The 12,099-nt window shown below is 41.1% G+C and overlaps 1 protein-coding gene and 1 pseudogene across 1 annotated transcript; both read right to left on the bottom strand.

The window, feature by feature from the left end:
• Positions 1 to 3,951: 3,951 nt before the first annotated feature.
• Positions 3,952 to 7,908, bottom strand: LOC146306368 (uncharacterized; annotated as a pseudogene).
• Positions 7,909 to 9,116: 1,208 nt separating this feature from the next.
• LOC146306367 (E3 SUMO-protein ligase ZBED1-like) lies at positions 9,117 to 11,498 on the bottom strand. The gene is made up of 2 exons (XM_084711144.1): positions 11,296 to 11,498; positions 9,117 to 10,874 (listed from the first exon to the last, which is right to left on the bottom strand). The coding sequence occupies exons 1-2, from the start codon at positions 11,451 to 11,453 to the stop codon at positions 9,209 to 9,211; spliced, it is 1,824 nt and encodes a 607-aa protein (XP_084567270.1). The 5' UTR covers positions 11,454 to 11,498; the 3' UTR covers positions 9,117 to 9,208.
• Positions 11,499 to 12,099: the final 601 nt, after the last annotated feature.

The raw sequence follows: 12,099 nt of genomic DNA, 5'->3' as shown, positions 1-12,099 counted from the left end.
TCTGGACAATGAAGGGCTCCAAACTGTTTTCTGCGAGGCTGAGGCCATACAGAATGACAGGCCTATCACAAAAGTCTCTGATGACCCAGATGACCTAGAGGCGCTCACACCTAATCACATTCTGATGTTAAAGGGCAAGCAAATCATGCCACCAGGACTGTTTGATCACAGTGATCTGTACATCAGGAGTAGGTGGAAGCAAATACGTGGCAGAACTCTTTCGGAAGAGATGGATTTCTGAATACTTACAAATGATGCAAGAGAGACAGAAATGGACAAGACCAAGAAGTCTCATTCCTCATTACAGATGCCACATCCCCAAGAGGATCTTGGCTGAAATTTTGGATGTGAGAGCAGATGCAAAGGGCTTGGTGCGCTCTGTGCGCCTTCCAACAAGAACCAGCATTCTGGAGAGGCCAGTGACGAAGCTCTGCCTGATGCTGTAAGCAGGAGTGTAACACAATGGACTCCCTACCCCCACCCCTTCTTTTTGTCTCTCTCCCTCTCTCTTTTTTGTTGTTTCAGGTTCATCACAAAGAAGAAAGTGAACTGAAGCTAATGTGTGACATACTATGTCTAGTCATAGGCTGGGTTGAGGGAACAGCTCCTTTGAGAAATTAAAGTAACTGTGATTTAATGCACAATTAGGGGCCAGAGTGTTGGAGCTTTTTATTTACTGTTAGTATTTAGTGTTGTTTAGTTTAGTATTTAGTGTTTGGATATGATTATTCTAAATCAATTTATTTTGATTTCATTATGATTAAATTTATGTTAGTATTGTGTTAGTTTATTATTTGTTTATTTTAGGTGTTGTGTTGTTTATTATTTGTGTTTCGTTTCATTTGGGCACATTAGGGAGGCACCTGAGATTATATAGGGCCAGCATGCACCTGGGTGGGCTCATGGTTTTTTACCAGAGCGGGAGAGGCACAGGAATTTTCTTTGTTCTTTGCTTGCTTGCTTTCTGGTCAAATAAACCATGTTTTTGTTGAAATTGGACATTCGTTTGGACATTCTGTTTATTCCCATCCATGTACACCACAATCCATGGTACAAAAGTGGCCCTTTGATTTTTATGATTTGAAGTTTGATTTGAAACTTTTCGCTGAAAAGACAAATGGCTACTACACTTTAGGCTATTGCCTCTTTGATGTACTAGCCACTTCACTTATCTCATTCTGCAACATATCTTCATCACCACTTCCCCCCATATTTCCTTTTGGGAGGATTCCCCTTCTTTCTCAGGCAGACATGGACTCTCTCCTCTTGTACACTCCTCTTCTGAGTCCTTTTCTGTTACTCTCAGTGCATGGTTCACTGAACCAACCTGCTCAACTTCAGATGAGCTCCTCAGCTTGTTTTATGAAAGACAAAGATAGTTTGTTCATTTGGACTGAAATCTTTCACTTTTTTCCAAAGCATTTACATTGATAATGACTCACCTCTCTTTGCTCTTCATCAGAATCATTCTCCAATTCCTCCTGTGAGGTTTTCTGATCAGATCGGCCCTTTACCTGTTTTAAAATAAAGAGATGTTTTAAAGTTTAACCCATTTAGCGCCAAAGGTTTTCAGTAGTTTTAAAGTCATTCAGAAATGAAACATGAATTTGATCCCACTGTGGGTGTTAAAATGAGTGTAATCACTGATCTATCAGACGATGTAGCCCAAACTTTGCAAAATTCTACTTTTGAGTGAATCCGAGGTGAAAGTGGAGTATTTTATTTCTGCATTAAAAATGCAGGTGCATGAATTATGCGTCATGTTGTACATGATTCATCAGCCGAATTATATCAAGACCCGAGCTGGACAACATCAAATTCTGCCCCAACAATGAATATCCAACCCGCTTCATAACGGCCAATCAAATTAGTTTTCCTCACTCGTGGAAACTCGTGCCTAAACTCGAGGAAGGAAGCAGGACAAACAGCCATTTCTGAACGACTTTAAACATTTAAACTGATGATAGTTCTCACCTCTCTTTGCAGGACAGGGCTCTCAGATCTCTTTCTTTTGACCATCTTGTGAACCCTTTGTGTGATCTGTTTCTCCTCTTCTTCAGAATCATCCTCCGATTCCTGCTGTGTGGGTTTCCATTCATCACCAGAGCCATCACCTTCAGACGAACTTAAGCACTGTTTTCAGGTAACATAAGATTCATTTTACTGATTTTGAATTGAAAGCTAATAGAATGTGGGAAAGCACTGAATCTAATTATTACTCTCACCTCTCTTTTCTGGAAAGGGTACTGAACCTCCCTTATATCTGTCCCATCCTGTTTAAAAGAGATCACTGTCTGTTTTTTTGTTTTTGTTTGAAAAAAATCAAAAGAATATTAAATGCTTTGTAATATGTGGAAGTACTGAAAACTGTCAAAACTCACCGTTTGTTGGTTCAAAGGCAGCTGGTAAGTCCTTTTTGGCACATGTTCCTCGTCCTCTTCAGGATCTGGTTCTGTTTCAGTTAGTGTGGTTTTCATATCACCTGCATCATCATCATCATCATCATCATCATCAGATGAGCCCACCACCTTTTAAGGAAATATAAAGTGTATTAAGCTCATTTCAGAAGGACATATTTTAATTTGTGTGTGGAAACACTGCAGCTACTCACATATCTCACATGCTGGTCTGACGGCACAAGGGTGTTGTTGCTGTACAGCTGGTTAAGCCTTTTTCTCACAGGCTTCTCTCGGCCCAGTGGTTCCTGCTCCTCCTCTTCAAACCCCTGATTACCTTCATTTTGTGCAGGTTCTTTGCCCTCCCTTTCATCCTCCGAAGAAGCAATGGCCATGGTGTTGTCTTTCTAGTGTTTCTCCCTGTGTTTCCTTTTCTTCGCTGCATATGTAGAAATTGCCATGACTGACAATTCTCTGCTCTGCAGTGTGACCTCTGCTGGGTCCTCCGCTGTACAAAGAAATGGATAAAATGAATACAGGTTGATGGATACTACCAGAAAAAAACAGGTTTGGCATTGATTTAGATTGATTAAAAAACCTTGATAAAATCTTTTGGCTGTGTTTGCATCATGACACATAAAAGTGGCCACTCTCTGGTAGGTTTTATTGCCCAACTGCCACTTGGCCTGGAGGAATGAATGTAAAAAAAGAAATATATACAAGTGCAAAATTCATTAACTTTTCACCACACTTAACTGTTTCCACTGGTCGTGTGAAGGAAGGTAAAAGCTTCTTTGCCTCCTTCGATTCTGTGTCGAAGCAGGAACCAGGAATACTCGTGTGGCTTGAGGGGTACAGCTGCTTCACCAAAGTACCTTTGAGTCTTGTGCTGTCCAACCTAATAATTCAGGAAGAGGTTGAGTCTGACCAACTGATATAACAATGTGTAGGTCTCGTGTCCTTTCAGTTTTTGTAGTAATGTTTGCACTTACACAGATGATGTGGGCTTCCTGCTTAGTCTTTTCTGCTTCCTTGACCTCCTTTGTGGTCATGTTGATCACAACACCCTTTCGGTGGCCTGTTGTTGCAATAACATATCCACCCAGCAGTCCAAAAAACTCTTTCAGACGTGCTCGGTTCTCTGGATGCTTCTTGAGGTCAACTGTAAAAGCAGAGGAAGGACCTTGTATGCATTAACTTGCAATGATGATGCTCTTCATAAGGACCACACATTATACCATGGAAACTGGTAGACATCCAATCCACCAGACCACCCCATATATAAAGATCCAGTTTGTAGATTCTAGTCACTGTAATGTGAAATCTGCAGAACGGTATCTTAACCCAAAGTTTGAGTCTGGAGCAGCCCTTTAACATTAAATAAACCTTGTTTTTACAAATACGAAACTTATGCTAAGCACTGATCCATACCCAGTGCTGCAGTGATGTTCTTCGGAGCCTCATCTATAAACTGTGCATGTTGCCGTGCCTTGACCAGTCTCTCTGAAATTTTGAATAGCATTTATTATATGCATGTTCCCTGCTTTGAATGATGTTAATATTTGGATGTGGGATTTTGAATGTTAAACATACCAGATTTGCTTCACCTCACACTGAGCTGGTGCCCGACCACATCCCGGCCAATATCCCTGATCCGGACCCTCAGCTCTACCAAGATGGCATTGATTTTTTTTGTTCCCAGTCTGACAGATGGTGGTGCTATGTTTGAAATGTATTTCATAAAGGCCACGACATCCAGCAAATATTTTCTCTGGGTTGTTGGTTTGAACTTCTTTTCTTGAAGGACTGCAACAAAACTCGAAAGACAAAAATACAAATACAGTCATGTCCTCTACCCTACAATTCACTGATGCTTCTTACAGTGTGGTACTTACCCACGGATTCTAGCATAGTTAGACAGGAAAAGAAGGTCAACATTTGGGATTGCTGAGTCTGCCATGTACTCTAGAAAATCAATAACATGTTTGGCTCGCTGCTTGGCATTTTCAGAATTTTTCCTTCCAGGGTTGGCATCTTTGGTGTGGCCCCTAAATTCCTCAACCAATCTTACTGAAGAGGAAAGAATATAAAACAAATCAAATTTTTTGCATGGTCTTCTTTCTTAAATCATCAACCTCAGATGTCTTTACAATCTGCACATTATCTTTCAAGTTCAATACAGAACAGTGACCCTGATATGAGGGTATTTTCACCATAGTGAGGGGCTTTGCTGGGGGAAAATGGTGCACGTCTTTGATGTTTTACTGCCTGAAAAAAGCACATGAATCAGATTTTTTAAATCAAGAGTTACTGAAAAGTGGTCACATTTAAAAAGTACACCAGAGGAACAACTCAACACTCACAGTTGCACGCATTGTTAAAGAATGTAGCTGCTTGAGCTCATCGTTCCTCTCAATTTCAATCTGGAGCAGGTCCTTCACCACCTTTAGTTCAGCAGAGAGAAACTGGCAGTTCCTGCACCCAGAATCAGGGGTCCTCAGGACAGAATGCCTTCTTCTTCTCTTGGCCTGTTGGTAAGCTGTTCTGGCTGGGATAAGCTTAATAGGCGATAACACTGATGTGCAGCAGGAAGCCTGGCTGGTTGAGGGAGAAGGATCCTGCATAGCTGGTGTTTCTGAGTCACAAGACGCCTGGCTGGTTGAGGGAGAAGGATCCTGCATAGCTGGTGTTTCTGGGTCACAAGAAGCCTGGCTGGTTGAGGGAGAATGATCCTGCATAGCTGGTGTTTCTGGGTCACAAGAAGCCTGGCTGGTTGAGGGAGAAGGATCCTGCATAGCTAGTGTTTCTGGGTCACAAGAAGCTTGACTGGCAAGGCGACAATTACACATGGGGACCAAAAGAGGAGGCACAGTGGCAGAAGCAGCAGCTTGTGATCTGGCCTCTATCTACCTCCTGATACCCTCTTCAATTGCTGCATCATCCACCTCGTCAAGATGTGAGACCATTGGTGGTGTGGGCTTCGAAGCACGCAGGAGGGCCAGTTCTCTCGCGATGTATCTGTCCTTCGCTTTTTGGATGTAAAGTGTAACCATTTGTTTCTGGAAAAAAAATACATAACAGAGTGTATATTTTGTAAATCATTTAATTCTGGCTGAAAAAAATCACATTATTAATATCTCACTACCTTTAGAATCATGCATGTATTTAACCAGCAATTTTGTTTCTGTGGGATGTGTAGCACTAAACATGGACAGCATTTCTGAACCTATATCAACCACACGGGGATCAAATGAACACCACAGACCCACCACACAGCAAGGAAGAACAAAAAGCACTACAAGGACCAAAGTTGCTGGGTTTAAGATCTAGACCTGACTCAACAACACACAGAGGGACTACCTTCAGGCTGTGGATCTTTTCCAGATGCTTGTCGAGTCAGTTAAGAAATTTAGACTGGCAGAAACGCACTGGGCAGTCCAGATTTACCTTAAAACTGTATAAGCAAAAAGAGACTTTGATTTAGTAGGAGAAATAATGTTTGTAAGAAGTGTAGAAGTGAAATGAAAGAAAGAACTACTCATATAAAATAAAATATGCAGGCATTTCTTGGTAACATGTGTAACCACTTAAAAACGTTAAAAATATTTGAGACTTGCTAATACAGATTATTGTAACCTGCCTTGCATCTATTTTTGAGAGACTTTTGCAAAATCAGTTGTAACCTTATACCTTATACATAGACCAATATTTACATTTGCATTACATTACTTGAAAAAAATACTTTATTACAGTGATTTTTTTTAAAGCAACAACTCACTATACAACACTGATTACCAATATTATTTTGGACCTTATTTCATTGATAGTGAAAAATTACCAAGAAGCCTCTTTAAGAGCATCCTTGAGATGAAATGGGACACTTACTGTCGATGGGAAAACTTGCTCGGAAGACTCAACTCTGTTTTGTTGACCACATTTTCTGTGTATCTCAGGTGCTGGACTATATCAGCATACAGTTCACCACAAATGGGACACTTGTGCTTGCTCCTCACATATTGCTTGCTTGGAGGGTTGCAGTCAGAAGAGTCCTGCTGCTGTGGTCCTGCTGTCTGAGGCTCTTCATCAGGTTCCTGTACATCGACACAAAAATACTGCTCATAGAAGGCCAATAGTAGATATTGGTCACAAGAAGCCTGTGAAAACTGCATGGAACAGGAGAATAACGGGGATTTTCTTGGTTTAAAATGAGGTGATGGTAAGCTCTGATATCATTTAAAAACATATTTATATTTTTGTGCTCTGCGTTTTAGAACAATAACACTACATTTTCCTGAAGACCTGAGGAAAACCCCCATGGACCCCTTAATAATGTCAGACTGGCTAGTAGAGAGTGAGAAGAGTAAGACCAGTGCAGTAGCCTGCAGTAGCGACGGGGATGTGAATGTGTTTAAATCAATAATGGACCAGGGTGTAACTATTTTTTCACTGGCCAGTGTGGCTGGTTAGTCAGCTTCATTTACCAGTCAGAGAGCCAGAGGGAAGAGATCATACATTGTTGCAGTTAAGTTTTGGTCCGCTCTGTGTTCACACTGTCCTTTGTCAAAACAAACCTTTTTTTTGTAAATGACGTGCGGTCTACAGGTCGTTCATCTATTGGTCAGAAAATTTGCAGGGGGAAATCACTTTGTCATTGTCTTTCCATCAACAATGGAGCAGCAGCTCACTGCATTAGCTGTGACAGCTATTATATTGATACAGTGTTGCAACCAGCACAGATCAAGACGTGTGGGTCATGACAGAATTCTGAGGACACATGCCACACGGTAATGATGGAGAAGGCGGGCCTTTATGGATGCCTATATTTCTGTGTATTTATTACACAGAAGATGAGTGAGGTATGTTTTCAACGTTACATGAATTAAATAGCCAAAAGATAAATTCCAGCCAGTAGGCCTATGGATGGAATTTGAATAATTCAAGACTGTAGTATTGATCTCCAAGGTAACCAGTCCTTTACCGGTAGTTTTTACGTTTTGGTGTGATAAATTATAACACATCAGCTGCTGTTTTGGTTCGCTTCCTGTATTTAATCCTAGTAAAAGTCCGACTACGTTCTCACCTGAAGCAAACCGGACCATGGTTCACTTCAAACCAGACCCAGTCCCAACTTTTGGGGGGGACCATGGTTGTGACTTCTCTGGACAAAAGTCCGGACCGTGGTCCGGGGAAGTGTTCACACATGGAATTTTGGTCTGGACCAAATGGAAAAGTCCTAATGTCCGGACCAAACGAGGCTGGTGTGAAAGCGAAAGTTAGCGACTGCTAACTTTGACTGTGGTCAAGTGAGCCGTCTTTCGTCGTCGCTTGGTCAAGCCAGCCACACGAGCATTTTCAGTGTGCCCATATTATGAAACTTACGGTTAATGCTCCGTGTCCACTCAGAAAGTCAGGGCTACTTTAACACAGAGCGAGCTAACTATTTTACCGTACAGTAACAACACTTTAGTCCATAATTTCGGACAATGCTGGATGCAGTTGACTTCAGTACCATCCTGACTACTCATTCACTCAATATCAAGCATTGTTACTGTATCATTTTTGAGAAATAAAGCCTCCAAGTTGCATTTTTGGCTCAGAAGAAGGTCTTATGCTCCATTTTTGCTGTACAGTAATGACACTTTGGTCCATAATTTCTGACAATGGTTGATATAGTTCACCTCACCACCATCCAGACTACCCACTCACACAGTATCAGGCATTTTTACTGTATAATTTTTGAGAAATTAACCTTTAAATATCCATTATCCATCCAAAGACATCGACCTAAATACCCAGCTGTGAAGCTATCACCATATGTAGAGCAAGATGAGCATGTCTTATAAAGATGCAAACAGCCAAATGTAGTATTAGACAAGATAAGATAAGATAAGATAAGATAAGATAAGATGAACTTTATTGATCCCACACCGGGGAAATTCACTTGTCACAGCAGCTCAGCAGTACAGATTAGGGCTGGGTTAAACGATTATTTTTGTAATCGATTAATCTAGAAAATAGTTTTTCAATGCATCGATTAATCTAACGATTCATTTTTAAATCCAATTCAATTTCGATTCGATTATCGATTATCTCCCCATAATTTGACCTATATAGCAATTAATGCTAATTTATCTCCATGAATAAAACACAAATTTCTTCTTTCCAATATATTTTTATTATCAAATTCAAAAATTAACTGTATTGAACAATACAACAATAAAGTGCACACAGTTGTAGTGCAATGGAATCCTATAATAAAAAATAATAAAATAAAACTTTCTTTCAATAAATAAAACTGCAAAAAACACAATCTGAACCAAAATCTTATCAACATAAAATAAATAAAAAATAACAGCAGTGGTGACAGCTGCAGTTTACAAAACAACACAATGTGTGACAGTAGCAACTTAGCCTAATCATTTAAATCTGTGAAATAAATAACAAATAAATTCAAGTATTAGGCCCATTACAGTTAAGTGAACAGTAGTGTAACTTTTAGTAGTTACTGGAGCTCCCAGGACTTTACAAAGAATAATAAAATAAATAAAAATTTCTTTCAATAATAAAACTGTTGTGCAAAAAACACAATCTGAATCAAAATATAAACATAAAATAAATAAAAAATAACAGCAGCTGTGTGTGTGTGTGTGTGTGTGTGTGTGTATGTGTGTGTGTGTGTGTGTGTGTGTGTGTGTTCCTGCAAGAGCACTTGTGCTGCTCTGCTGCTCTCCTTTATCTTTCCCTCTTGCTTTCCACCACCACTCTCACTCCGTGTGTGTGCGTCTGCTCAGGTGTGTGTGTCTGTGTTGTAGTCATGTATTGGAGTGGAGGAATGTTAGCATCTCAACATGCTCAGCTGTCAGGCTTGCCCTTTTTTTGTTGACAATATGTCGAGCCACTGAAAAAAGCCTTTCAGATGGCGTGGATGTTGCTGGTACAGCTAAGTAGGATTTTGCTAAAGCAGCCAGTGTGGGGAATCTTGCCTCATTAGCCCTCCACCATTGAAGGGGATCACTGTCCCTTGGGATGGGGTTTTCCCCAAAATACATCAGTGCTTCCTTCTTCACTGTGTCCTCATCATCCTGTTGGTCTGGTGCCTCATTGCTGTCTTCCTCCTCAGAATCCGAGCCCAACAAAGTGTCCAACACTGACCTCCTCTTTGGTGGTGGAGTCGCTGAGGCTTCCCCCTCCTGCTGCCCCACTGCTGCCTGCTGGAGTGCTCTCTGCTCCCTTTTCAGGTCAAGTGCAACACTCTGAACTTTTGCTTGGAGTTTCAGAGCATCCTCTTGAGAAAGGAACTTCAATTTTCTGAAACGTGGATCAAGGGCTGCAGCAAGGAGTGACACATTTTTTCCATCCTCTTGAAATGCAGATACTAGCGGGTGCCACCTTGAAAGAATTTCCTCTTCTGCATGGCTCTGGAAAAGGTTCACGGCAGCAGAATCAAAGGATCTGTTGTGGGTGGATTTCAGTAGACCTTTCACCAGGGGTGGGAGAACAGAAGCTGTAACATATGATTGCCCACTTAGGAAAACAGTTGCTTGCTCATAAGGCTGGAGCACCTCCTTCAGCTCACTCAAAAGAACGCACTGATCATTTTTCAGATCCAGGTAATGTTTCCCACGGTGTGTGACTTCTGGGTCTGACAGTGTGGCAACTACTGGCCACCGCTGTTCTAATAAACGTTCAACCATGTAGTATGAACTGTTCCATCTGACAGCTACATCCTGGATCAGTTTATGCTCAGGTGTGCCCATTTGTTGTTGTTTCTGCTTGAGTTTAGTGCTAGTTGGCTCACTTTTCTTGATGTGCTTCACAAGGCCACGTGCTGCTGATAGTGTTCTATCAATCGTGGGGTCCTTCATTGCATGGTTTACAACCAGCTGCAACGTGTGCCCAGCACACCGGTAGGATGCAATTCCAAACTTCTCTTCAAGGATGCGGAGAGCTGTGACCACATTACTTGCATTATCATGCACAATTGCAAGAACGTTGTTTAATGAAATGTGGAATTTTTCTGCCACCTTCTCCACCCAGGAGGCAATATTTTCTCCCATGTGCCGCTCGTCAACTGGCAGTGTTGTCAGGTTGCAGGAGACAAGATTCCATTTCTCGTCGATGAAGTGGCATGTTACTCCCAAGTATGCCTCTGTGACCATACTGGTCCAGGTATCGGTGGTTAGGGAGAATTTCGAATTCGCCGCCCTTAATTTGTCCCATAGTTTCTCCACTGATGTTTCATACTTTTCCTCCATCATACTAGTGAAGTGGCGCCTGGACGGCAGACTGTAACCTTGATTAAAAGTGGTGAGCATTTCTTTAAATCCCTCGCCCTCAATGATAGCAAGAGGCCTCATGTCCTTTACAATCATCAAAAGGATGCTTTCAGTAAGTGCAGCAGCCACCTGGGGGGTGCAGGGGGTGTGTTTTTTTTTCGTCTGATAGTAGTCCTCCAAACCTTTCTGCTTATCCCTGTCCCTGAAAACATAAATCACAAACACAGTGCACAGGTTAATAAAAATATATTTCTAAATGATCTGCCCATATCAATAAAGTATAATAATAATAATAATAATAATAATAATAATAATAATAATAATGATAATACTAATACATTAACCTAAAAGTTGAAAGTTAGAAAACAACAATGAATGTTGTATTTAAAAAAAAGACAAAGAAATAAAAAAAAAACTAACTTTAGCGTGTGTGTCTGTGTCAGTTAAAAAAAAGTGTGTCAGCAAGAGGCGAGTGTGTGAGGGGTGTGTGTGTGTGTGTGTGTGTTTAAGTGGGCACATGTTCTGTGTGTGCGAGGCTGGAGCACAAGTTACGTGGTGCGGTTTGGATGAATGACGTGGTTAATCATTGCAAACAAGGAAAGAAAAAAAAGTTGAAAACTTACTGTGTCTTCTCCTCCACACAAGCAGCTCCCGGGTGCCTCCTCTTAAGGTGCTGGTGCATCGCAGTAGTGCTTTTATGGTATGCCATCTCTATTTTGCACAGGTCACAGACCACCGAATCATTACCTTTAGGTGTAAAGTACTCCCATACTTTTGACATGCTAGTACGCTATCTTTTCTTCTCCCCTGACTCGCTGCTACTCGATGCTGCAGCCGCCGCCATTTTTTGATTCTGAGTAACGACGCATCGATGTGCAGTTTTCGCGTCGACGTATTTTTTGTGTCGACGTCATCGATGACATCGACGCATCGTCCCAGCCCTAGTACAGATAGAAAGTGACAATAAGTACTTAAAAATATTAAGATAAAAAGAAGAAAGATATGTATGTACATATCAGTTTAAAAATATAAAATCTAAGAAATATAAAATTTAAAGTAATAAGTACAGGACTGTACACACAGACTATTTACAATATATACACCTTCCACTGTAAACTTGTTGCCTTGAAGAGGCAGATTGCACAAAGGGTATGATAGATTGCACTAAATATTAGTGTTAGCAGCAAGAGATTTAACAAGTGAGAGATTTAACAAAGTGAACATACAATATTGCACAAGGAATATGCAGCAGACCTAACAGTGCTACATTAAGTCACGCTGGTGTTGGTGTTGAAAAGTCTGACAGCTGATGGGATGAAGGACCTGCGGTAGCGCTCCCTCTTGCACTGTGGGTGCAGCAGTCTGCTACTGAATGAGCTGCTCAAAGCTCTTACAGTCTCATGCAGGGGGTGAGAGGTGTTGCCCAT

The sequence above is a fragment of the Lutjanus erythropterus genome, chromosome 22 (assembly GCF_056507025.1).
Source record: "Lutjanus erythropterus isolate fLutEry1 chromosome 22, fLutEry1.hap2, whole genome shotgun sequence".
Taxonomy (NCBI): Eukaryota; Metazoa; Chordata; class Actinopteri; order Lutjaniformes; family Lutjanidae; genus Lutjanus; species Lutjanus erythropterus.
Note: the sequence above shows the minus strand (reverse complement) of the source record. Positions and strands in the feature narration are given on the sequence as shown.

Coding starts and splice junctions, on each gene's coding strand:
- LOC146306367 (XM_084711144.1), bottom strand. CDS start 11,453: ATGTCAAAAGTATGGGAGTACTTTACACCTAAAGGTAATGATTCGGTG. Junction 10,875..11,295: donor TGTGTGGAGGAGAAGACACA/GTAAGTTTTCAA, acceptor TTATGTTTTCAG/GGACAGGGATAAGCAGAAAG.